The sequence below is a fragment of the Falco peregrinus genome, chromosome 4 (genome assembly GCF_023634155.1).
Source record: "Falco peregrinus isolate bFalPer1 chromosome 4, bFalPer1.pri, whole genome shotgun sequence".
NCBI classification, from domain to species: domain Eukaryota; kingdom Metazoa; phylum Chordata; class Aves; order Falconiformes; family Falconidae; genus Falco; species Falco peregrinus.
The window spans coordinates 119172762-119199496 of NC_073724.1; the positions used below are offsets into that span (position 1 = coordinate 119172762).

Below are 26735 nucleotides of genomic sequence, written 5' to 3' on the forward strand. Positions count from 1 at the left end.
GAATGGGAGGAGCTTGCAGCAGGTCATTCAGATATAAGGATCCAGTGGAGTAATTTGATCAGGGCAGGAGGAAAGGGAAAAGAAAACAAAACGGTGATGGCCCTGCTATTGTCAGTTGAGAAACAGTTCTGTGTGTTCTCCTTCATAAACACAATTTTTGCAGCTGCAGTAACAGAAATCCCAGGTGCAACAAAGTGCATGTGCTCTGCAGGATTTTTTGTGGCTTCTTGCAGGTGGGGATTGGGATGTGGGGAAGAGAAAAAGTGCAGAGTTTAATAAAGTTCTGGATATCAAGAAGAAGCAGCTATTCAAAGCCTTGATCACCTGCCAAATGTGGCTTTATGAGCCATATTTCCTGTCCCAAATCACTTCTCCCTTCTCCCACCTCCAGGCTGTGCTCCCTGTCCTTAGGAAATGGCCTCATTTGTACAATGAAAGGCACAGTGGTCATGCTGCCATAGCTGGTGACTACTCCAAGGTGTTCCCATGCAGGGGTGTCTGGGGTTAAATTAATAACATTATAAACAGGAGTCCAGGTAAGTAGAATCCTCTGGATAAGCCCTTGCCCTTTATAAAGGTTTTATTTCTTTTGCCCCAGTGGGGTATGACATCGTGTTGCTGCCGAGTGTGCCTAGCACCGTGCTGGAAGTATGAGCTTTCTGATAAACTGTTGTTTCAGGTGGCAAGAAAAGAGCCCAGAGCAATTAAAGACATGAGAATCACCAAGCAAACAATGATCATTTGTTGATATAGACAAATTATATTTTAAAAAACATATGCATTCAGCAGAAATTATGGCTTATCATCCTATTTCTAAATGAAAGTAATGGAAAGCAAACTTCCAATAATTCATATTTGCCTGGAATTATCTTGAAAAACTGGCCTCCAAACCTGACTAGAAATGTGAGTCTTCTGCTGGGGAGTTTCAGTAGTGCTGACCACAGATGGCATTTGGGTTTTTTATTCTTCTTTCTATCTTTTATGTGACCTACAGGGAGAAAAAATGAAAACTCTGGCCCTACGCCTATGCAAATGCCGGGGAAATCAAGTCCTTCTCCCTACACTGTATAGACCATATGTTAACTGCGACTAACATGAGCTTGTGAAAATAGTTCCATAGGTAAGGGAAAACTTGGAGCTTGATCTCCGTGGTTTCACCTTGCTTGAGGAGTTCTATACAAATTCCAGGTGTCTGTCTTCTGGGATATTATATTTAGCTTTATGCTCCTCAAAGAGCTTGTGCAATTCATTTAGGTATTTCTGATGGACTTGATCAACCTCTTCCTCAGAGGGTCTGTGCTTCCTCTGCACTGGAATTGGCTTCCCAACTGGAAAACAAGCACAGGCATTAGGAGAAGGCAGTGTCAGGTCCCTCTGAACACTCTGCACAGCTTAGCACAGAGCTGGGCTCCACCTCTCTAAGGATGTGGCGGACAGATCAATATGACCAGTCATGTCCTGGAGTTCAGGAGGCAGCACAAAGAGGTAGGGAGATGGAGGTTCAGATTCTGCCTCTGCTGTTGGTCTCCAAGGTCACATCTGCCCTTGCCTCAGTTTCCCCATCTGCAAAGTTCATTAATGCCAAAGACTCTCTGTGTAACTCTTTGAAGTAATAAGTACTGCATCCCAAAGCAGTCCCTACAGCAGCTCCTAACATCTCAGATGTGCTGCAGATAAAGGTAACATCATCCTAATATTTGGGTTGGGCTTTACACGCTGTTCCCGCATGGCCCTGGGAATCTGCATTGCAAATGGAGATACAGAGGCACAGCAGAGCCCAAGACTATCTAAATACACTAGCAATTGTGGTGGTCCCACTTTGCTCAGGTTACATCTTCTGTGAAACATCTGATTTTTATTAAGAATCCAGTACACACTCATCTTTAGAAAATCATGCTTTTTTTTTTCAAGGACAAATCTAATTAATTTGATTCCTAGCATTAGAAGAAGCCCCTTCCCAACTCCCAGAGCCACCAGCAGCAGGACCAGGTGCTTGCAGGGGACAGAGGAGTCCATGAGACACCTCTCTTGCTCTGGTCTTTTACTCAAATTGTGTTTGTCAAGTGATGGAGGGTTTCATCATTGTGTAATGCTGTTCCTCATCAGACTAATGAAGAGCCCTTGTGATACTGCACAGCTCATAAAACCATTGAGACAATCCAAACACGTTGTAAAACAATTAGAAGTAATTACTGGCTGTCAAACCTAATCAGTGGGGCAAGCTCTGACCTTTCCAAACAGCCTCTTTAATTAAACTAATTCACAGAGCATCAGCTGTGCTGGTGGGCCAAGCATGGAATTGTTGAAACCAAGCAAAACTTCCTCAAAATCAAAGACTTTCTTGAAATATGGTCTCCCATGGGCATGGTTTCTGGTACACACAGCTTGCCTTGTTCACATGCAAATAGGTTGGGGTTTCCAGCTGTGTCTGCATGAGACACTGAGCAAACCTGCAAACTGCTTAGGTGTTGTCCTACCTGTATTTGGAAAATTGTCTTGGAAGTTGTTTATTCCCAGTGCTACTGCAGTGGTTCATACTACTGGATTGTGCTGGGGTTAGGGTTGGCTGCATCCCACAGGGGTGATAGGGTGGCTGTGCTTGCTCTGGGGCCTTCCCAGCACAGCCCAGATGACCTGGGCTCTGTCATAAGACCAAGCCAGAGTCCCAAATGAGTGTGGCACGTGAACAGTTGAGGATGCTCCTTTGCCAGTGCATTTCTAGCCCACCACAGCTTATGCACTCTGGCATGATGCTCCAGCCCAGCGGAAGGATGACACAACCCGGGGGCTGTCCCCAGTCTCTGCTTTGACCAGGCTGAGCATGGCCAGCATCATGCCGATGTGCCAAGGAAGGACTTACCCACGGTGCAGATGGGCCGTCGGTAGGGTACCAGCCCGAAACTGTACTGGAAGATGCCTCGCGCGTGGAAAAGAGGAAGGGAGATGCCCATGATCTGCTGGAGCCGGTGCTGGAGCTGCCGCAGCCAGGAGCCCTTGGGGTTTCTCACCTGCTCGAAGAGGTCATTCTCCCCAAAGGAAAAGATGGGCACCAGTGGGGTGCTGTGGGGAGTCAAACCCAATGTAGAGGCATGAAGATGAGCAAAGCCCACCCCAAAACACCGCCACCCCCTCTCCAAAACAAGCAGGAACACCCCATTAACCAGCCACAGAACAGAGCATCCCTCCCCAAGCATGCCTTGACCCCATCCCCTGCGTCACCCGTGCTCAATGGCAAGGCGGACAAATCCCTTCCTATTCTTCAGCAGCAAGGTATAGGACCCCGGCCGGGCATCCAGCGCCTCCTGTGCTCCACCGACGATGATGGCCAGCATGTTTCCACCCTCTGGCTTCTGCAGCACATACGATGCGCTCTCCTTGTCGGAGGAGACAAGGCCTGTGGGCAGAGAGGGAAAAAAAAATGAGCATCTTTAAAACCCACATGACTGTGGTGTGCTCTGTAGGTGCTCCCCTATTATCCAGCTCCAGAGGGGTGCTAGGCCCTTTATTTTCAGAGTTTTCCTACCCTTTGGCAATCTCAGCCCAGCAACCCTGAAAGGTGCTGGATTCATGCACAGTTCTGCTGTGTGAATGTACAATTATCCCTTTGCGGTCTGGCCCAGAAATGAGAACTGGGAAAAAAATCAGGAAAAAAGTAAACTGAGAACTAGCTTCACTTAAGCCCCAGGGAAAATCTGTTTCAGTTTGTTGTCAAATGAAACCGTGTCCAATCCTGAATAATTTTAAAGTTGGTGAAACATTCACTTGAGGTCAAAACACAGATGAATTTCACTGGATGCTGCTAATTTAAAGTGGAATTTAATGCAGAATTTGGTCCATTGATGTAATTTACTTGCAAAAGTTATAAATCTTTAGTTCAAAAACATTCTTTAATTCAGAAACATTCAGAAAGCAATGTTCTTTTGATATTTTTAAAAAAAATCCTTGTTTCAGGGGCTGAAATAATTTGCAAATTAAACCCTCTTTGTCAAATTGACCTGAAAATAAGCAATGCACCGAACTCCCACATTACAGCGATTGAACCTTCTTTTGCCTGGGTCATAAGTCTCTCATATCTCACTGTTATGATTCCTCACTCTCCGTGTAAATATTTTTCCAGCAGCAGGAGCCAGAGTTTATGTGGAAAACAGGGTGATGTATGCCCTGGGGTATCTCAGATGGAACTGGATGCCTATGTTTAGACTGTTGAATCCTGCCCATGACATAGGCCCATTTGGCTGGAGAAGTGGGCATTCCCCAAGCCCACCAGTTAGAGATGGAGGTCATCTCCTGCCGGTCTCCAAAAATCTCTGCAGACTCCCTTTCCCTTCTCTCCATTTAATTTTTACCTATTCCTTTCCATTTCTTCTTCCTCTCTTGCCATGTGGTTTTGCAACAGTGTGAGCTGCTATTTGCATCCTCTCTCCCTAGATGCTGCTTCCTGCAAGCAGCAGCAGCCTCAGAAAAATAGGTTTTCTCCTTCTTTCGGTGGAAACCACAATTTCAAGCCTGAATGTTATTTGCATGGAAAGAAACAAATGCAGGGCCACCCCACGCTGCTGGTCTCAACATTTCTGTTCACAATTTGCTCTGCATTTTGTTGTTACTCAGCACCTGACACAGCAATGCCCAGTGCTCAGAGGCAATATACGAAGTTGAACAACAGAGATAACAGCTAGGAGGGAAATTTTTAACTTCAGAGAGTTTTGGGTCCCACTTCCAGTAGCTGCATCCATGCACGGGATCTGACCGGCCACCAATGGGGACAAGCAGACCCTTGATTCCTCTTCCCCTGGTGTCTTCACTTTCCTCAGAAAAGCACTGACTCATCCCGCCAGTTGCCATGCTGCTGCCCTGCTTACCTCCACTCATCAAGTAGTCCCTGAAGAATGGGATGCGAAACCACAGGGAGAGCATCATCAGGTGTGGGGTGATGCCTGGGAAGAGCGTGGAAAAGCCTGACGCCTCTGTGCAGAAATTGAGAAAGGCTCCTGCTGCCAGGACCCCATGGGGATGAAATCCCATCAGGTAGTTCTGCCTAGGGTCCAGCTCTGCCGTCTTCACCAGCTGGGCACAGGGATGGAGCCAAAAGAGACCAAAAAGTGAGTATAGTGCTGTCACCCTGGGGGAAGGGAGCTTTGGCTATGGAGTGTAGGTGGAGGATGCCTGGAGTGGGGTCCCTAGCACCTGCTGTGCCTCTTGTTGGAAAAGGTCAACTGGAACAACCATTTTTAACTGAGATGTATTTCATTGCCTGTATTTCCATCTCCTCCCACCCCTTGGTCCAGAATGACATCTCCAATGACACAGTTCCACATGTTGCCTTGATCTGGCCTACATGCTGTTGGGATCCTACTTTCTTTAAAATGTCCTCCAATATATTTTCTAATATGGGGAAAAAAAGTTAAAAAGTGAGAAAAGGGTGATTATTTCTACTTCCCCCTCCACCCCACAAGCAGAATAGCAAAAGGAGTGCAGAATCACTCTGGTAATGATCCATGTAAAGCTGCTACCTGATCAACAACATGGTATAGACCCAAGGTTTATCCTGTCCTGAAATATGTGTCAGGTGGTTCGAGGATGCTTCTGCCCATGGTAAGGTGGGATCCAGCTCCCAGACATCTAACAGAGAACAGGCTGATGGTTTTCTTGCCATCGGGGAAAGACTGCAAGAACCCAGCCACTGGTGCCCGTGTTACGTACCCAAGCAATCCCTGAGTCCACCAAAGAGCAACAGATTTCTACCCAAGGTTGCTGCGGTTTTACTGGGAGGAGGGAATGGGGAACGCCCATGTCTAGCCTTTAGAGATGGACGGTTGGCTAAGGTGAAATCCTCAGCCAGTCTGAAAGTGGGTTTGGAGCCTGGGAGATACTACATGGGAAAGCGGACACTGCAGCAGAAGAGGAGATGATTAAAGGGAGATAAGGAACAACCAGCATGTGGACTCCCTGTGTTATACTTGCTATAGGCTGCTGAGAGGAGAGGGGCTGGTGTGACAAACCCACCCTGCAGCTATGCCACCGAGAAGACTCTGCCATGCCAGCATCAGCCAGCATGTGCATAAACCCAGGCAGAAGCAGTCAAAACTGAATGCTGATGCCTCTGCATGCTTCCTGTGGGTGCCAAAGATGCTCACAGCACCGGAGAAGGATGAATCTTTCCAAGGTTAGCCATCACAGAGCCACCATGCATTTCCAGACAACTCAAAGACATTTCTGCTCAAGAAGAAACAAAGTGTTTTAGTGCGTCGCCCCTCCAGGTACCGCAGTCCCATCTGCACTTGGGGAGCAACTAATGGTGCATGTGTTTTCTTAGAAGCAGCCAGAAGCGCAGGTTAATCATGAGGGTGTATTTTACTTCCTTACATCATGGCTAATTTCCCATCTGAGCTAAGGCACTGTTGACTGTGCACATGTGTCCACTCAAGCGCCTGCTCCTAATGAGGGGAATGGACAAACAAGAGTCCCACTGCTGCCTGGGTGCCGAGATGCCTAGGCAGGAAGAGGGGCAGATGGCTGAATTGCTAAGTGCCCAGGGCCCCTTCCACCATTTGCTTATTTTTGAGTAATCTCAGCTTGCATCAATGGTTCCTGCATTCATCTTCAGCTTCCAAACAGCCTTTCATCTCTGCAGTGATTTATAAGCAGAGAGGTGAGACACTCGCGTGTGTTGAAAACCACTAGATTTCTGGCTGTGTGTGTGCAGGTAACAAGAAGGGTGTTGACAGCAGGCTCAATGTCTGGTTGCACCCTAAGATCACATCACCCTCCTCGCTAATGAAGAGCTGAACTCAGGGTATGCACTGAGCTGTGCGAACTACTTAATGGGAGAGTTCACCTGTGCTAAGGCACCACACATCCTCAAAAGCGTCCCTAGGAGACACCCAGCTGCTGTCTTGGTGCTCATCTCAATGAAAGGGAAGGGAGGAGAGGAAAGAATGAAGAATAGGGCTTGTAGTGATAGGACAGGGGGGAATGGTTTTAAACTAAAAGAGGGGAGATTCAGACTAGACACAAGAAAGAAATTTTGTACAATGAGGGTAATGAAACACTGGTACAGGTTGCCCAGGGAGTTGGTTGATGCCTCTTCTCTGAAAATATTCAAGGCCAGCCTGGATGGGGCTGTGTGAGCAACATGATCTAGTTGAAGATGTCCCTACCCATGGCAGGGAGGTTGGACTAGATGACCTTTAAAGGTCCTTTCCAACCCAAACCATTCTGTGATTCTATGATAAGAGGTGAGGGAAGAGAACAAGGGGGTTATGACCCCTTACAAGGGACTGGACACCCACCAGCCAGCAGCCTTTCCAGCTCTACTTCTGGTTGATCACATTTTCTCTAGTTGTTTTGCATTGAGATCACCTTGTGATTTATTTTATTTATTGTGGTGTGCACTTGTTTTCAGGTACTGCATTTTTCATCGTGCTTTTCATTACCATATTATTTGCTGGGCTTTTTTTTTTAATGTTAATTCTGGCCACAAACAAAGCTAAATGCAACCCTCGGTGTTTTACAGTGCCACTGGGTGGCAAGTCTGTCTCTGATAAATGATTCCTTGTCTCCCTAGTGGCCTCAGTGCCACTAAAGTCTGGAGTCCTACCAGCCACTGTTGGTTCTGGACCAGGTCTTTTAAAACACATGCATTTTGGAGCTTAACCATGATCTGTATATCTATTGCTATGTATCCTATGTATCCAGCTGACAGGAGCCTCATTAAGTTCAACAAGGAAAAGGACAAAGTCTTGTACCTGGGGAGGATTAGTCCCAAGCACCAATACATGCTGGGGGGCACCCTGCTAGAAACCAGTTGGCAGAAAAGGACATAGGGGTCCTGGTGGACACCAATTTGAACATGAGACAGCAATGGGACCTTGCAGCAAAGAAAGAAAATGGTGTCCTCAGCTGTGTTAGATAATATTGCCAGCAGGTGCTGGAGGTCATTCTTTGCCCTCTTCTCAGCACAGATGAGGCAGCTCTGGAGGGCTGTGTCCAGCTCTGGGCTCCTCAGTACAACAGGGACATGGACATCCTGGAGAGTATCCAGCAAAGAGCCATGAAAATGACGAATGGACCAGAACACATCTGCTGTGAGGAAAAGCTGGGAGAGCTGGGACAGTTCAGCCTGGAGAAGAGAAGGCTCAGGTGGATGTCATCACTGTACATAAATACCTCAGGGTAGGGTGCGAAGAGGACGGAGGCAGGCTCTTGTCAGTGGTGCTCAGTGCCAGCACCAGAAGCAATGGGCACAGAAGGAAACACAGGAGGTGTGAACATGAGGAAATATTTTTTCACTGTGCGAGTGACCAAGTACTGGCACAGAGAGCTTGTGGAGTCTCCATCCTTGGAGGTATTCAAAAGCCATCTGGGTGCTGTCCTGGGCAATCAGCTCTCAGTGGTCCTGCTTGAACAGGGCATTGAACCAGAAGACCTCTGGAGGTCCCTTCCAGCCTCAACCAGTCAGTGATTCTGTGATTTTTGACTCCCTGCTTTAAGCCATGGGCAGCTAGAGGGTAGGAGTCTAGTCACGCACGAGTTGGTGGAGCTGGTTAATGTTTCTGCAAGAGCTGTCCCCCGCAGTAGCACTGACGACATCTTAGTAACTTAGTTGAATTATGTGCCTTTCAGCTTTGTAGACAGGGCTCCTTCCAGGGCATAACACAAGGAGGGGAGAGAAGGCGCTCGTGTTGTCACAGTGCCTGCTCACAGTTGGATGATTTGGCCAGAATTTGGAGAGAAACCAAAGAGCTTGTACAAGACTGAGAAGGAAATTTGCAGCAGAGGAGAGACTCGGGCAAAGTCTTTTACACCATAGGCAGGCCCCTGGACTCTAAACAACCCTTCTCCTCCTGGAAACTTTAACGCAAAACCTCGATCCTCCCATCTGGATTGTTCCCAGTGTTTATTCGTTCTTCCCTCTCCTCCTGCCAGAGGTTAATGTCTGTTCCCAAACTGCCAGGAAAGTCACTGGGTGACACCACACAGCCCAACTCTCCTGCACTCCAGCCACAAAGTGCTTAGCGGGGCTGGGGTAGGGGTGCAGAGGGGTGGGACTCTCCTCCCTCTGCCGTAGCAGAGTTGTCATTTCCACACCCACCGGATGGCATTTGCTGTTCTGGTCTTTCTGGGTGAGTTGAACTTTTAATAATTGTTAAAGCACTTAAAGGTCCAGCCAAGCCGGTCTGTGCGTAAACATCTAAATGAGACAAGTGCCTGACCCAAAGTTTTCTTGGTGAGACAAGACCAGTTTCTCATCTCAGAGGTGTCTGAGGGATGCCAGATTAATGTGTATGACCTGTGGTCCGAAGGCAAGGAGCTGTTAGCACCTCAGGGTTGTGCTCTCCACACTGAGCCGTGGGTTTGCTGGCTTCCCCTGAGCTTTCCCTTGTCATGGTCAGAGTGCTCGCTGGTGTCTTGGCTGATGACAGCAGGAATGACCCCTTGTCAAAGGTATTATGAGGCCTTGAGATCCCAAAACTGGGGTCATCTTGCCCTTCCCAACAAATGAACTTGTTTGTGTTTTGAAGGATGTGGTCTACTTTATGCTTCTCCTTCATGAAGAAATATCTTGATAGCTACAGTTTTTCAGTGCTCACAGTGATTACCCTGTAGCAGAAACTCCCCTTTTACACTGTCTACTCAAATGTGGGTCCAAGACATGGGTGAAACCCTCCCGCAGTTCCCCCAGCTCCCGCAGAGATGTGGTGAGACCTGTTCCATGCACTGCCAGCCATGTTGGGGAAATGCATACACAGATTTTCAGGAGCTCTGATAAAAGCCCACGTACTGGTGAGTTTCTCAAGCAAATTAATCCAAATTAATTTTAAACTGGATTAGTTAAACCACATTAACATCCCAAGTAGATGCTCTTAGCTGGAATTAAAGTGGCCTTTGTTTGGTATCTGTTTTGGTTTGGTTTGGTTGGGGTTTTTTAATTAATTTTGGAGTGGAATTAAGCTAATTGGAATTAGGGCTTCTGAGTGACTGTGTCAGCCCAGGAGTTCAGCACTGGTTTAACAAGGCTGCTTTCATTCACCCCTTGAGATGCGGCTGGATTTTCCTGGTTGTCCCCATGGCAAGAGGGTGGACAGGCAGTTCCCTGGGTAAGGTTGGTGCGCTAACGCTTGAGGGAAGTAGCATTCTCCCTGAGCCCGAAGGGAGCTGCACTGGAGATGAAGCAATACCCAGGCCCCCAACCAGCATTGTTTGCAGGGCTGAAGGGATTAAAAAGTCATTAAGTGAGGAATTAATGAAGTCAAGTTGAGACGAGTATGGGCCCTTGTCCTGGTTTCGGCTGGGATAGAGTTAATTTTCTTCTTAGTAGCAGGTGCAGTGCCATGTGTTGGATTTACGATGAGAATAATGTTGATAACACACTGATGGTTTTTGTTGTTGCTAAGTCATGTTTATGCTAAATCAAGGACTTCTCAGTTTCTTGGGCTTAACCAGCAAGGGGGCTGGAGGGGCACAGGAAACTGGGAGGGGACACAGCCAGGACAGCTGATCCGAACTGGCCAAAGGGATGTTCCATACTATACAGTGTCATGCTCAGTATATAAACTGGGGGGAGTTGGCCAGGGCTACTGGTCGCTGCTCAGGGATTGGCTGGCCATCAGTCAGCAGGTGGTGAGCAATTGTATTGTGCCTCACTTGTTTTTTTTTTCCTTTTGGAATTCATTACTCTCTCCCTCCCTCTCTTCTTCCCGTTGCAATTGTTGTTACCAGTATCATTATTATTGTATTTAATTTTATTTTATTTCAGTTATTAAATAGTTCTTATCTCAGACCACAAGTTGTACATTTTTCCTGAATCTCCTCCCCATCCTGCTGGCCAGGAGGAGAAAGCAAGCAGCTGTGTGGTACTTAGTTGCCAGCTGGGCTTAAACCAGGACAGCACTGCATGGTGCTTGCCATGCCAAGGGACACATACTCAGGGAGGGCACTGGCATGCCATGACATTGCATCCTTAGGGATAGATGAACATATGGTGGGAAACGGGGAGCAGCACGGCATGACCCCCCCCTAGCTGTTCACAGAGCAGAGGAGGATGTGGTCAGGAAAGCTGGTCAGCAAGCTTCTGCCTTCTGAGTGAAGTCGTCTCCCAGAATTGAATTGCTATTGTATTTCTGTCCTTCTCTGGCTCCAAACTCTGTTTCCAAGGATGTTATGTTCATTAATCTGCTCTTAAGTAGGATACACCTCCTTTCAACTTTGACCTAAGCAAATCCTTAGGTCCCTCGCTGTCCATGGGCAACTCCAAAGAGCACTTCTTGGAGGATGAAACATGCAGCCAGTTTCTATGTAGGATGAAACCCAGCAGAGAAATCCAGAAACCCAGCTAGATCCAAAGGAGAAATTGTGCCAAGGCAAAGAGAATGAGGTAGCCCATGCAAGGGTGGCTAGATGGGAGACCAAAGGGCAAATATGTGAATACTGCCAGCCACTGCTGAGGAAGATGGGTTTCAGGTCCCAGCAAGGATGAGGGTCTGAGAGGGACTAGTTGGAGAAATAGAGGGCTTTGAGCACTGAGGTTTTCTCCAGATGCCACAAAGCCAGGTCAGAGCTGTGTTTGCAGCAAGTATCAGGGAGTCTGACCAGCCAGGTGGGTTTAAATTGAGTTTGGATGGGACTTCACTACCCTCACTCCCAAAGCTGGATAAGGACGGCAGCTCCAAAATACCCAGGTCCTCCCTTGCTCTCGTGTGATGCTGCTTTTGGGGGTCTTGTAGGACCTCCTTTATGCGGTGGCTTATCATGTTGCTTGGAAGTGCAGATGGTGGAACACAGTCCTGCAGTGGACATGACCTTGGCCATGGCCTCTCTCTTACTTAGGGTCACCTGAGGGCAGAGAAGAGAGAGCCAAGACATGCGAGAGAAAAGTTCCTGAAGAAAGTACAGAGAGGTGGCTTTAGGCCATTTGGCCATGTCTTGCTTGTGCCCTAACAATCCCTCATCTTTCATCCAGCCAACAGAAGGAAACAAAGCAAACAACCAAGACTGCTGGAAATCAGAAATGGTATTTAACATCATGGGCCATGACACAAAATCCTCATTTACAAATAACACCACTCTTCATGAAAAGAAAGAAAACATTCCTGTCAGGGCTTGGTTCACACAAACTGGACCTGTCACCCCTCTGCAACACCTTGTACCTCTCCAGAACCAAAACACACTCAAATAACCCCCGTCATGCTTTATGCCATTATGAGAATGAATGAGCTATGGGATGGAGCCATCCCAAATCAAAGCTCCTAGGGTTCAACTAATTCTCCAATAACTCATTTTAGTTATGCCAACAAAGAAACAATAATGCCAGCAAGTCCCCAAGCATAATGACAAAGGCCGGGACTCTGCCAGGTGCTGTAGATAATAAGGTCCAACTGGCACTTGGATAACCCCAAGGCTAGTAAGAAATACCCTGTGGCTCTTCACAGGGTACTGCCCCTGGTAGCAGCACAGACCTTTACTTTCTAAAATGTATAATGTATTGCAGGATATTGAGAACCCCTTGTCTGTCAACAGCAGAGGCAACACATTACTCTGGACTTGAGTAATGTCTACTTGATTGTGACAATGTGGAGTCGTAAGGAAGTGTTCCACTGAGACAGGTTCATGTTTGCAAAGGAGACTTCAGTGCGGTAAAGACCAGGGACCATCCCCACGCAGCAGGCACTTTTCAGGCTGCCCTGAATAAAGCTGGTAAGATGGTGCCAGCTGGGTTGCTCTGAATAATGACAACACCTGAAGACAAAATTTTTTCCCTTTAAGAGCTTAATTTAACTTCCTGCTGCCAGATTTAACTTGTAACCCAAGTTCTGTGATCTAAAGGTGAAATGTTTGGTCTAAGCTAAGCATCCAGCGCCAATTTATAGTCAAGAAAGACAGTGACTTTCTTTTAAGAACTATGGTAGAGAGAGACCTTGTCAAGCTTATGCTTTCACCATTTCTGCCCCACCCCCACCTTCTGCACATCTATGGTGCTCCTCAGCTGAGCCTGCTGAAGCACATTGGCTGTATGAGGGAGGCTGGTGACAGCAGTCTTAGAGCAGCAGGAGAGGCTGGGGAGAAGTAGCAGTGAAGATGTGCATTCGCTTAGCCATGTGACGGAGAAATTTGTTTTTACTGTAATGCTGGGTGTATCCTTCATAATAAAGATTCACTGATAAATGATGTGGAATCATAGAATTATTTAGGTTGGAAAACACCTTTAAGATCACGTCCAACCGTTAACCCAGGACTGCCAGGTGCACCACTAAATCGTGCCCCTAAGTGCCACGTTTACATGTTTTTTGAACACCTCCAGGCATGGTGACACCACCACGTCCCTGGGCAGCCTGTTCCAGTGCTTGACCACCCTTTCAGTAAATAAATTTGTCCCAATACCCAATCTAAACCTCCCCTGGTGCAACTTGAGGCTGTTTCCTCTTGTCCTATTGCTTGTTTACCTGGGAGAACAGACCAACCCCCACCTCACTACAGCCTCCTGTGAGGTAGTTGTAGAGAGCAATAAGGTCTCCCTTGAGCATCCTTTTCTCCAGGTTAAACACCCCCAGTGCTCCCAGCTTCTCCCCATCAGAGCTGTGCCCCAGCTCCGTTGCCCTTCTCCAGACAGGACTGTGCCAACAGAGATAAGGGTTTGGGCAGGGACCTGCCAGCAGCAGACAGATTACTGATGGCTTATTGAACATAGCATAGGTAGAGCAGTTCACAATATCCAAAATCTCTCTGGAGGCAGCATCAACCCACAGCAGGTACCACCAAATAACTGTTCACACATAGTCAGCCCCAAACAGATTCATTTTGCAATTTTTCATATATTTTCCACAATTTTAAGACACAGCTGAGCTCAGCCGTGTATTGCAGGCCTACCATGAGGATGTATAAAAAAGGATTAGGAGAGGGTTAAAACACAGGGAGAAATAACTTTCCTGGGCAATGCACTGGACCCCACCTTGAATTCTCACTGCTTTTTTCTCATCATCCTTTTTAAAATCACCCAAACTCATGCAGGTCCTTCCTGATCCTGTAACTCCCAAACCCCAAATTAAAGTACAGTCTGCTCCATGGGGAATAAAGCTAGCAGCAAAGTGGTACTTGTGCAAGGGTGGTATCGGCAGAGGGTGCTCCTTGCATGCACTGCACAGTCCAGCTCAGAGCCTGCACGCTCCCAGGTGCTGCTTGCTTCCAGATCCCCGGAAAACAGAGGCTCATCCCAATCTTTCTTGGCTTTCACGACAGTAAACATGATCAGAGATCTCTTAAAGGCAGCATTAAAAGCCGCTTCTTAAAATAAAAGAGCAGGCAGCTCTTAATGCCTCCAAACACTGGCACTTGGCCATGCTAAGTTTGCTGCTGGGATCTGGGAGGATTAGGAGCCACCTTTAATCTTCCCAGAATGACTAATTCTCCAGGGCTCAACAAACTCAATCTACACACAAACATGGCCTGGGGCGCTGGGTGCCCAACTGGTCCATGTCCCCAAATCCTACTCCCCTGGGGGTTTGGACAAGTGGGGTTGATCAGCTTGAGGAAGAAAAGGCTCCAGGGAGACCTTCTAGCATCCTTCCAGTACTTAAAGGGCCCAACAAGGAAGCTGGAGAGGGGCTTTTTACGAGGCTATGTGTGTGACAGGACAAGGGGGAATGGCTTTAAACTGGAAGAGGGGAGATTTAGGTTGGACGTGAGGAAGAAACCCTTCCCCGTGAGGGCGGCGAGGCGCTGGCCCAGGCTGCCCAGAGCAGCTGTGGGTGCCCCATCCCTGGCAGGGCTCAAGGCCAGGCTGGACGGGGCTGGGAGCAGCCTGGGCTGGGGGGAGGGGGCCCTGCCCCTGGCCGGGGGTGGGACTGGGTGGTCCTGAAGGTCCCTTCCAGCCCAAGCCATTCTGTGAATCTAAGTGAGAGGTCCACTGCAGCATCCAGCTGCACGTGTTCAAACCAAAAGCCCAGCTTAGTTCATCCTGAGAGCAGTGTGCTGGATGGTTAAAGCAATATTTGCAATGCTTAACGCCCACTCTGCTAGGCACCGGTCAGCTTGTGCTCAGCGGTATGAAATGAAATGCCTTCTCTGCAAGGAAGAAAATGCATTTGCGGTTTATAGGCGGGGAAGCAAGGCTGGCAGATGGGGGATATAACAGAGTATAAACCCAGGAGTGGTGTGGCCACGTGGGACAGGGTTTGCGTGGGCTACCCAGAAGGTTTCTAGTGCAATGAGCAGGGAGCAGGGAGGTCTTCACACTGTGTGGTTCACTGGGGAGCTCCTTGCTGCGGGATGACGGGGTTGCCGAACGTTTTTTCTGTGCTTTTGTAGTGACAAATGGCAGAAGATGCATTCAGCAAGGACTGCTAAATCCTATACCCTGGCTTAGAAAACCCTTGAACAAAGAAAGTCCGGAAGACTGAGAAAATGTTTGGGGAAATACTATTATGTGATTTCTTGGTTCTAATACTCTTTTTGTTTTATTTTTGTTTTCTGCTGTCCTTTTGTGGAGCCTCCTCTGATTTCCCCCAGACCCGCAGGGAGAAAGCCTCCACTGAACCCTCCCCGCCGTCACCCAGCAAGCTGCAGCCAAACCCAGTAGCCACGCTCCCTCTACTGGTCACTGCTGGTCCTCCCCGCCTGGCAGTGGCACCCAGGGAGGGAAGGACAGACAGACAATGCAATGCGGAGTTCAGGAGGGGGGTCAGAGGGCTGGAATTAGATGAGCTTTAAGGCCCCTTCCCACCCAAACCATTCTGTGATTTTGCGAAATAATTTGCAGAATATGTATCACATATAATCATTGCAGCCACATGAATAGCTCATAGCAATTCTAGCACTTTCCAAGGCAACCCTGAGAATAATCTGTTAGGTGTTTCTTATCAAATGTCATCAGATATTCTCTGTTCCTTATGGTAAAACTCACCACAAGCTTTCCTGGGATGTGTTCCTATTCCTGCCCAGAAGATTATGATACATCTTTTGGGGGCCTTGCTTTGAACCTCATCCAGAAGCCCTTAAATCACAAGTTAAGCTCTGAGATCAGCCATAAAATAACTCACTGCAGGTCCTCAGCATCACTTTCTGCCATGTTTTTGAACAAAGAAACTCAGTGGCAGTAGGATGCATGCAAAGCAGACTTTGATGGATGGTCTTGCAGAGAGGCAGCTGGGAGATGCAGTTCACCCAGCTGAGACATGTGAAGTTTGGCTAGCGTATGGCAGCTTCCAGCACAAAATCAAGTGAATTCATTTGAATTGTCCACAGCAGTGGAAAGGGGCAGTGATAGCCTGGTTCAGCCCAGCACACCTATCTCTACCAGTTGCACCCAGGTCCTGTGAGAGGCAATCCCAGCTTGCACAGTACTGTATGCTACCAACGAAACGTGGTCATGGACAACACTTTGCTCCTTCACCTCCTCCAACCCAAGAGGCATATTGGGGATGAGATGAAAACTGAAATGAGAGGAGGGCTAATCAGGGGAAATCAAAAAGCACCAATTTTCCTGGTGCAGCTTTTGTTTTTGGAGTATCCTGGAGGTGGTGCCTTTACACACAGGTCTAAGTATATTCGTGGTGTTGCTCTTCTGGAATGACACAGTTTGCCTTGCTATCAAGCAATGTTTCCACACTGATAAAAAGGAACATCTGCTGGGACAAACTGTAACAACGTTGTGTCTTGGCAAAGACACCATTTTACCTGCAGCATTAGGGTCAATATTGTACTGAGTTGTGGCCTGCAAAAGGGGATGATGTGACATCAGAAGATACATTTTAGGCATCATCATTTTAGGGAAAGATGTTGTTATAACACAATTGTGTGTAAGATCCACTCAGAAATGGTAGGAGAGATCCAGGCAGACCCTATCTTCTCATTTTTTTGCCCAGCCTTGATTTCTGCCCTAAATTAATCTCCTTGCACACCAATCTTGCAGTCTGCACTCCAGGACCTTAAAAAATTCAGGTGTGTTTATTGGGGATGTGTGGATTTTTCTTCCTGCTGAACTGAAGAGAGAAACCTTGTGTTTCACCATTGAAGTGCAGGTCTGGGATTTGAAAGAGTTGGCTCTTATTTCTGACTGAGCAGCAAACCTGATGGGTGACCTTGGGCAGTCCTCACTTTGCTCCAACTCCCCCTAATCCTTATCCCAGGCCCTACTCTCTGCAGGATGAACTCCCAGGCCAGGCTTTTTTTTCTGCTTTGGGCTGATGAGTCCTTTGGCTATTTGGGCTCCCCACTTCATTTTACCTGGACTGCAGCACCCAGCTCCTCACTCCAGGCTCTCTCTAACCAGCTGTGGGCATCCTACCTGAGTTCCCTCAACAGGCAACATTTCACTGAAGGAACTATCTTACATCCCACAGCTTGGTCAGCCTTGGAACTTATTCCCTTGCATGGCCCATGAATGCTTCTGCTGCATTGCTTAGATTTGTACCGACTTGTGATGACTCTGAGGCAAGACTTTGTGCTGGTCCACTCATTCATGCCATGACAAGGGGATACCAGATGAAAAGTAAGATCAAAGGCCAGCCATATGCATTAAAATAAATCAGAAAATGTCACAGAAGTCCCTTTCAGGGGAACAGCAACACTGTGAGACTGCCTAGTGCACATCCAGCTTTATCCATCCAGCCTCTTCCCCAGCAGAAGGGGATGCTGACCTTCCAGGGCACCAAGACCTCTTGGATTTTGGTGAAAAGTTGGCCCTGTGTCCACTGGGTAAATGCTAAGCAACCTGAAGAGCAGCAGTGTTGCAATATAGACATGAAAACCAGTTAATGGGAGATTTCCTTAACTGCTGGAATGCAGTGAGGTTAAACAGGTGAGTAAAAGCCAGATGATTAAAGGATGCAGTTGATGAAAATGGTGGTCTACATTTTTTCTGGGTCTTGCAGTAATCTGTGAATTGGAAAGACAATCCTTCAACACTGACCTCCCAGCACCCCATGGCATGACTGCTGGCCCCAGACTACCTCCAAGCATCAAGGATAAAGTTGGTCTGTAAATGTCCTAAGAGCCGATGGGATCAGTGGCACTTACCGTAATGGGAAAATAGTCCTTCATGTACCTCCATACGATGCTGTTCCGGATGGCATGGATCCGTCTCCCACCCTTCCTGGGTTTTTCCCAGTCTATCAACCACCATGCAGTGTAGAGGGCACTGACCAGCCAAAAACGTGTGAAGAAGAGGGCGATGAAGGCAGCTGTGCAGCACTGTGCTGAGAGAAAAGCCAGCAGTGAGTTGGCAGCTGCATTAGGTGGACTTTGTGAGAAAGGTCTTGAAACTTGAAAGGTCTGTGTTTGGACCTCGGATGGAGCCCAAGCCTTCACTAGGCTTGCTGCTGAACTGTTCTATCAGTGTGAAGGCATTTTTGATGCAGAAGTGATTTCTTTCCTATCTGCCCCAGGCAGCTGGAGAAGAACCAAAGCACCATCCTTGCGGAAACTACCTTTCTCCAAAGGCCACCATGTCCCCCTCTTCCCACATGATAGATACACCTCACTGCATCCAGAGGGTTCTTGTGGATCAGATCTCTATCTCTTTGCTGTCTGGCTTTTCTCTGGAGTTAGTCTGATCTCTGCAACAATAATGCCTCTGTTTTACCCCAAATCTCCTGTTAATACCCCCTGATGACACCTGGTATTTTGCAGTGGCAGCAAAGCGGGGCACTATGCCTTATTTGTACAGTCCCCAACAGCTTTGTCCTGAGCTAACAGTTCCCCATTTTAATTGCATCCTTGATTTTTAATTTTTTATCTTCCCATATATAAGACTTTACTCTTTATTGAGTTTTTTCTTATTGATTTTGGACCTTTTCCTCTACTTCTCAGGTTCACTCTCAGCTCTAATCCTGTCCTCCAGAGGATTTTCAGTCCCTCCAACTCAGTGTCATCACAGATTGTAAAAGGATGCTGCATTTCATTCCCTAAGACATTAATGACTTGGGACTTTCCCAAGTCATTAAAGGCTTCTCTGACCTGCTTCCAGTCAGTGCTCAGCTTTGCCCTCTACCTCCCCCCTCCCTCATGGTCTGTGTTTTGGCATGGGAACAAGAGAAGAAAATTTTCTGTGCAAATAAGCACCACTCGGTACATCAAATCCCACCCAAGCTCAACACTGTCTGTCTGTAGAGACTGGGAAGTGCTGATGGCCACCAAGCTGCCACCTGCTAAAGCAAATGCCCTAAAATGTGTCTGGGAAGAGCTGTGTCCTCACCTTCTGTGCCTCTGGAAGCCTTGGTGGAGGCTGGGGGAGCTCAGGGGCAAACTGAGCCAAAGAGAACCCCATTCATCCAAGCCCTGTGCCTTCCCCAGCTCATGGATTACACCATGTGTAGTGGGTTATGTATTTTGTCCTTCACTGGATCTTCATCACAGATCTAGCACGCAGGGCTGAAAGATGTGAGGATGGAGATGCCCTGTTCAGCTTCAGCTGTGAGACAGACGCATCCATGCCCTCATCCTCTGAGACCTGGATTTTTATATTTGGTTGGAGTCATCTGAACATCTCCCTCCTCTAGCTCATCTCAGCTAAGGCCTATTAGAGAGGAGGTACATGATGCTTTCGTTTAAGATCTCCTTATAGCTCCTGTTCGCTTTTACTTAGGATAAATAAGTAGGTCTGGGGGGGGTGGGGTGGTGCGGGGCGCTGCAGAGGGGGTGTTGGTGATAAATCACCCTGATCCCAGAGATCTGCATGTGAAAAAGAATCCCTTATCTATTGTAAAACACTGGCATGATGGTACTGATAATTCCTGTGGGGAAAAAAAAAAAGCAATAATCTAGCAGGATCCTAAAAAGCAATAATCTGGCAGGATCCTAAATGTCCTTAAAGCTGAAATGGGATTTTATGTCCTCGTATAGAGACACTGTGGCAGGCACCTGGGTAGGCACTAACACAGCGCACGGGGAAACGCTGCAGCTTTCTGCAGAGCAAGAGGTCTAACCTGCAATGCATCCTCCAAGTCAGAACAACCCACTGCTCATACCTGGTGCTACTCCTTTCAAATGCTGCAGACACCGTCTTTGTAACTCTTTGAGGAAAACAGTATACAGCAGGAAACCAAGTTCCAGGGTCCACAGGAGACATAAACACTACTTGAGGACCGATGTGGGGGTTGCAATTTCGCTGCACCTGGGAGCCATGTCACCAGGTCTGTCACAAAACTGCAATGCCTAATTCTTTTTTTATCTTACCGTGCAAAGTTCAAAGTACATTCTGCAAAAGGAAGGAGTTGTTCTGGTCCAAATCCATGTACATATCATCCAAGTGAGGCTTTATCTTGCGATTATATAATTATTAATTTCTCCCTTGATCAGTTTACAATTCAGCTTCCATTTTTTCAGGGCAGAATTTGCACACAGTGACTTTCACTCAATCTTAAGGTTATCTTTTCTGTGTGCTTGTAAAATTTTATGGTGTCCTGGTTGCTGTGGGAAAGAAGCCCATTCCTGTCCCAGAATGGACCCTCAATCTGAAAGTTGCTTGGACCAAAGAGACAGGAAAGTTCCAGAAAACGTACAGTTAAATCCTACTGTCTGCATCTAAATGAATCCCAGCCTTAGGCAGATACATGATTATTTATGGGCTGTATTTTGGTGAGAAGGGGGCACTCTGTACAGCTGCTTGGCGTGGAAGGGGGAGTCACTGTAGCTGCTTGGATCAAGGGAGACTGCTATCCCTCTTCCAACTTTCTTGTAGACATCTGTGTGTCATGTCCTCAGACTCTTCAATGACAACATAGCAGAGGCAGTGTGGTCCCATTGATTAGACCCCGAGACTTTCTGGACCACCAGTGGCAAGATGTTTGCCACAGAGCCGCATTGCTTCTTCCTGAAACCCATGTCAGGTCCCCAGGCTGTGTTCACCACCAGCCCTGCTGCCCAGGACCTCACGCTCCTCAGCCTGGTTTCAGGGTCCCTTCACCAACACTGAGCCACCCTCTTATAGCTTATGCCGGTGATTCACCACATTTTAGTCTCCTGGTTCTCCAAGCTGCTGCAAAATAACATCCCAGCCAAAAGAGGGCCAAATCCTGCATCCATTTGAGCTAAGGACTAGAAGGAAGGACTGTGCACTGGGATCCAAGATCTAGTTCTATTACTGCAAATCCCAAGACTTTCCTGAATCCACACAGGAGGGGAACACACACTCCCCTTCCTCCATGGGTCATGTCCCAGAGGCAGAGCAGCAAGGACATCCTAAAGCCACCTCCTTGCCCCTTCTGCTTCTTTTCTACAGAACAGGGCGGAAGGGGTGGGTGACAAACAGGAATATTTGCTTGTTATGAGGCTGTTCCCCATAATCCCCATAACTGCTTTCTTCCCTCCAGGGGAGTCCCAAGACAAAAATGAGGAATGATGAGGGTTTCTTGCCTGTCCCTCCCTGTACTGTGGACTGCTTCAAAGCTGCCCAGATGAGAACCATATTTTCCTCAACATATGCTTTCCTACAAACAGCTGTTGTTTTCTGGGCTACCAGCCAGGCAAACACTTTAAAGGATATCACAAACATGGCATTAGGCTCTAGGCCAGGGAACCTCAGCAGATATGTCCCTCCTGGGGCCAAACTCCAGCCTATGTACAGCTTGCTGTGCTGACAAAGCAACCCACAAAGGGCTGTCAGGTCTTGGAAGAGGTGGGAGTCTGTGTCATGATGGACCTGCAAGTCCCTGGTTCACTAGAAACCCATCTTTGAATCCCATCAGCTGGCAGGGCTGTGCAGAGCCAGACAAGCTTTCCAGCTTAGAATCGTAGAAGTTTGGGTTGGAAGGGACCTTAAAGACCATCAACTTCCAACCACCAGTTTCATTATGGTCTCCATGGGTGCAAGCTCTCTGGTGAGGATGGGGACTGCAGGCACACCACACCAGGCACACAAATGGCAATGAGATGTGATTATAACATGGCTCTGCCTCCCTGCTTTTACAGTATTCTTTAGGGGAAAAGAGTGGAGAATCTTCAGTATTCAGCCGTAGCATCACTACAGTATCTACCTTCCACGTTTCTGCCCCCATAACTCCCATGATTCCCAGCCTCAGGCTGCAATTCTCAAGCCATGGTTGTACACTCAGGAGGAGCAGGCATGTGGTTGCAAACAGACATGATCCTCGTCTCCTCCCTCTGCAGGTCTGGACTCTTGCGACATAGCCCAACTGCACATGCTAAATTACTATAAAATGGCCTAAGCCCTTAGACAGAGCCCTTGCAAAGCAGACATCACCATGGGCTGCAAGAGATGGTCTAAGGGCATCATGCCTGACTTTGAAATCATATCAGTTCAGTTATCTGAAAATGGCCAAATAATCCTAGGCAGGGCTGAGGTTAGCTGCTGCACTGTCTAATCTGTCACGGAAAGCGAAGAGACCTCTTCAAACCGAATCCACTGCCAAAGGGGCTTTGACAAGCAGGAAAGATCCATACAGACCCTAAATCTTACACTTTCTGTTCAGGCCAGATGCAAGGAGGTTTGGCTGTGCTTGTCTGTGGTGAGGTGTGGCTTTGGGTGAACCAGTCGCAGGGTGTTCTTGGACTACTGGGCCACCAAAACCTGCACCCAGCCTGTCAGCCAGGGGGGCTTCTGAAGCAGCTCTTCATTGTGCAGGACACAACACCTCATGCCTCCATGACCATGCAGGAGTCAGTAAAGAGAGGACACATCCATGTGGATGTGATGGCTTTCTTGGATTCCCTCACAGACCGAGTGGTTTCCTGGGCTGGGCTCCCTCAAGTTGAGGGCAAAAATTAAGTGTTTGGTGGTGGGTGTCTCCTGTTAAGTAGTTTTGTTGTGAGCTGCAAGTCCCTCCCTGGATGAAAACATGGGCATATCACAGTCAACACACAACTATATGCCACAGGCTCCAAGCGAACCACAGGCTACAAAACACACGGTGGGCTTTTCTGGCCAAGTCCAAAGAAGGACCACATCCCATCAAAGTGCTTCTGAGCTCAACATGGCTACTAACCCAGCATTTTCTCTTTCAACCTGGAACAGGGAAAACAGCAGCCTGTGGAAAAAGATTTTTGGCATCACAGCAGCCCCAGAGTGAGTCAGATTCATATTGCAGTTGCCAGGAAGGTTTGCAAGTTGCACATTGCTGAAGTCCCCAGCACCAGCCTAGAGCCCCTGCCAGTGACAGCCTGCAGAGTCCCAGGCTGTGGACTACACTCAGCTGTCAAGGCGGCCTGACTGACACTGGCACTGCGTGCCCTTTGAGCCAGCCCTGCTGATTGAAAGGGTTCAAAGGCTGGGTGCTGTGCACTGGATCTGCGGAGGCAGCGTGTGCAGGTCTCCTGCCCTTGCGCTGGGTTTGCTTGCATGGGTTCAGCCCAACACTAATGCTTCTGCAAGGTATGTCTGGATGGATGCCCATGCCCAAGTCCACGGACACCAGGAATGAGAGGTAGTGGGGAGCAGTGCAGCAGGTTTGGGCACCAGCCTGCTGGTTTTGGTGCCCCGCAGAAGTCTGGCTCCACCATATTAGGACAGGGCACTGGTCAGTACTGGGATCCTGAAGCGGGAAGGCAATGAGGTCCCCACTCCATGCCCTGCATCCCACCCTTGCACTCTGCACTCTCCTTCCAGCAGCTGTCAGCGTCTGAAGCAAATGGCACCTTTTGTCTCGGTGACCTTGCCAGGAGCATCCTTAAGAAAACCGGCAGCGCAGACCATGCCTGCCTGTTGTGAGGGATGCTGCAGCAGAGCTCCCTGCCAGCACCGGGGTCAAGCTGCTGCACTCATCCCACCCCCTGCAGAGAATGAATGAGCCCCTCACCCCGGGCTTGGCTTCTTGGCGGATGCATTTGTACAACCATAGCAACAGCTGCCTGCAACCAGTGCTGCCCAGCCGCGGGTGCTGGGATCTCTGGTCAAAGGGCTGTGCAAATGGCTGGTGGTGGTCGATCCTGTGTTTTTGGGAGCCCTTTTCTGGCAGCAGAAGCACGAGCCTGTCTCAGAGAGAAAGGAGCAGCTGGCAGCCACATCCTGCCCATGGAAACTCTGATCTCTGTGCCTGAGGGTTGTAACTGAGTGCAGCATGGGGTCTTTGGCAGCTCCTGGGGTGAGATTAAAGGTATCCCTTAGCTCCGAGCTTTCACAGTTGTTAAACTGGGAGATTTTGAATGGAAAGCTCCAGGCTTAAAGAAACTTTGTAAAATGAATCAAACCAGCTGGAATTGCTCCATGAGCTTTGGCTATCACCTTTTTAATGCCTTTCTTATAGCATTTCTTAACTGCTTTTGGTTTCAGATTGCATCAAAAAAACCCCACCCCAAAATAAAGTAAAACTGTTGCAGGGAAAGACAGTAATCTTTGGAAGGCCAGTCATGCAGGAGGTGTGGGTTTGGGTCTCATCCTCACTCAGAACAAGCTGCATTTCCCTGCAGGAACCAAAGCCTGTGTTTCCAGCAGCTCCATGTTACCCTCTGACTGTGGTGGATTCCTCCCTCCTGGCCATTTTCTGGCTTTCTGCTGGCTCCAGAAGTCATCTCTATCACTGAAAAGTCAAGTGCCAACTTGCTCTCAATTCCAAGAAGGGAAAAAACTGAAGTACATGTTGTTTTGCTGGAAAACACTGTTAAAGCTCCATAAGCCCCAGCTATATCCATGCTGGGAACAGGAATGCGTTGTATCCATTGCTAACAGGGCGGCCGCATCTCTACTATGCCCCATCCCACCCAGGCACCATGGAAGCAAATCCAGGCACAAGAGTGGAGAGGGAGTTAGAGCACCCCAGAATGTCCCTGCCTGGATAGTTGGGTCCAAGGCTGCATGGCTTTGGCCAGATCTCCCCTCCCCTGTGCTGTTAACACCCATGTGTCCTCCTTCAAGCTGGTCTCCGTTGGGCAGGGGAAGGCTGATCACACCTGGGATCTCATATGCACTAGAAAAGCCCCAGGGTTTATAATGCAAGTAGAGGATGGCACCAAGTGCCCTGCACTCAGCCATGCCCTAACTATGCTTTGCAGCAACTCAGCCAGCTGTGCCGCCACTGCCACACTATAATCTCCCCTCCATCTGGAGAGGGATGTCCTCTGGCTTGTCCCAGAGCAACCCAAGGAGTCACACTGGTTACACCTCTCCAGAGCACCTCGGCAGAGCCCATTTGCTGAACCAGCAGGTAAACAGTATTGCCTGGTCATGTCCACATTGCTAATTCTCTTCACTTCCAATAACGGGCAGCCTCACCCATCCTGGATACCAGCAATGGTCCCTGGCTTCTGCCATTGCCCGAGCTGCACCAGTGTGTAGTTTGGAAGTGTGTTCCTTAGCATGAGCTAACCTATGCTAAGAAGCAAGCAGCAGCTACACTGTCTGGACCAGTACAGCCCAATGCTCCAGTCCATTAGATACTGATGCAGAGGTGGCCATTCAGCCCCAGGTCCTAGAAGAGTTTGGACAGAGCCATCTCAGAAACTTAATGAGGCTCTGAAGCACTGCCTATGCTTTCTTCCCAGGTATTGTTTTGGAGATGCTTGTGTGCCAGGACCCAAATATAAACAAAGATCTGTTGCCTCTGTGTATTGGGACTAGTCAACAACTATCCTACCACAACAAAGCAGAAGCTTTACACACCAATCCCATCTGAGATTAAGAATTGGCATGACAATGGGAAAGTCTGGGATGCCACCTTCCAGCTTGGCTCATGATGGGCTGTAAATCACCCCAATTTGCCCTCTCTAGTAACCTGCCTCTAGGTCTCCCATCTCCTTATTTCCCAGTGCATCCTATCTAAAAATGCATGAATCTAATTTCCATCAGCACCTGCTGCCCACCCCCCCAGCCCGCTCCCCTCCAGTAATGATTTTGCCTGGGTCCCAGTTTGCTAATGTGTCTCTTCCCCAGCCTGCTTGGGTTTTCCAGGAAAAATGCCCTTTTGGGGTGTGCAAGGGCATCTGTATAATGTAAACTGTCTGTTCCCAGGGTTGCAAAGCAGAGTCACCTATACTCTTCCCATCTTACCAGCCCTCAAGTATGGGAATGCTATTTCTCATGACTGATGCTGAGTAGGGCACCTTAGACCAGGAAAACACTAAACCTAAAGAGCAGGAGAAGCTGAAACCCCACGCAGGTTTAGCTGCTGCATAAGACCCATGGATGTTCCCATGCACAGGCACGCAGCCATGCACCTCCTTAGTGCCACCGTGCTCAGATCAGGTGGCGAGAAGAAACAAACAAACAATCAAAAATAAAAAAGGAAAAAAACCACCTGCCTCCCACCCTGCTCTTCATACACTGAGATGGAGACAGGCAGTGCAACATCTGCTGCTAATCACTTGTCCTAACATGGGCTGGGATTCACTTCAGGATCCCAGAAGACGCTTTTAATGCCACTTCCCTTCAGTCCCAGGTCTTCCTTGGGGTTGAGGAGAGAAGGGGTTGGGGCAAAAGCTGTTCTGGCTTCTCAGAGAAGGAAAATGAGATGTCTCTTACCCAGGCCTAGGAAGCTGAAGACCCACTGAACCACTGAGGCTGTCTGAAGCCTTCTCTGCAGTGGCACGGAGAGTGGAGCAAACTCAACCTTCATCTTGGCCTCTGCTTGCAAGTCTCAAAGGGAGAAGGAAGTGGCGAATGCAAAGTGCAAAGTCGCCCGTCAATATTTACCCAGCCTTACAATACAGGGGATTGTGCAATGTACAGTGGTGGTGGTGACTGTCTGCAGCCACCCTCCTGTATGAGGAGGAGAGGGACGCCGACGGGGGTGTCCCCAACTTTATGCCAATGTGACTCATCACGTGATGAGACAGTGAGGATTTCATGCTTTTAC

At 48.3% G+C, this 26735-nt stretch overlaps 1 protein-coding gene across 1 annotated transcript; it reads right to left on the reverse strand.

The window, feature by feature from the left end:
- Window positions 1-970: 970 nt before the first annotated feature.
- Window positions 971-26584, reverse strand: MOGAT2 (monoacylglycerol O-acyltransferase 2). Its single transcript, XM_005231131.3, has 6 exons — window positions 26402-26584; window positions 18010-18188; window positions 4860-5064; window positions 3220-3394; window positions 2861-3060; window positions 971-1328 (listed from the first exon to the last, which is right to left on the reverse strand). The coding sequence occupies exons 1-6, from the start codon at window positions 26493-26495 to the stop codon at window positions 1174-1176; spliced, it is 1008 nt and encodes a 335-aa protein (XP_005231188.2). The 5' UTR covers window positions 26496-26584; the 3' UTR covers window positions 971-1173.
- Between the last annotated feature and the right edge of the window lie 151 nt (window positions 26585-26735).

What these genes read in the sequence shown, in the direction of transcription:
- MOGAT2 (XM_005231131.3), bottom strand. Translation starts at nt 26,495, where the DNA reads ATGAAGGTTGAGTTTGCTCCACTCTCCGTGCCACTGCAGAGAAGGCTT. An exon ending in GGACTACTTGATGAGTGGAG is followed by an intron (nt 3,395 to 4,859) that starts GTAAGCAGGGCA and finishes CTCTGCCCACAG; the next exon opens with GCCTTGTCTCCTCCGACAAG. An exon ending in CGCCTTGCCATTGAGCACGG is followed by an intron (nt 3,061 to 3,219) that starts GTGACGCAGGGG and finishes GACTCCCCACAG; the next exon opens with CACCCCACTGGTGCCCATCT.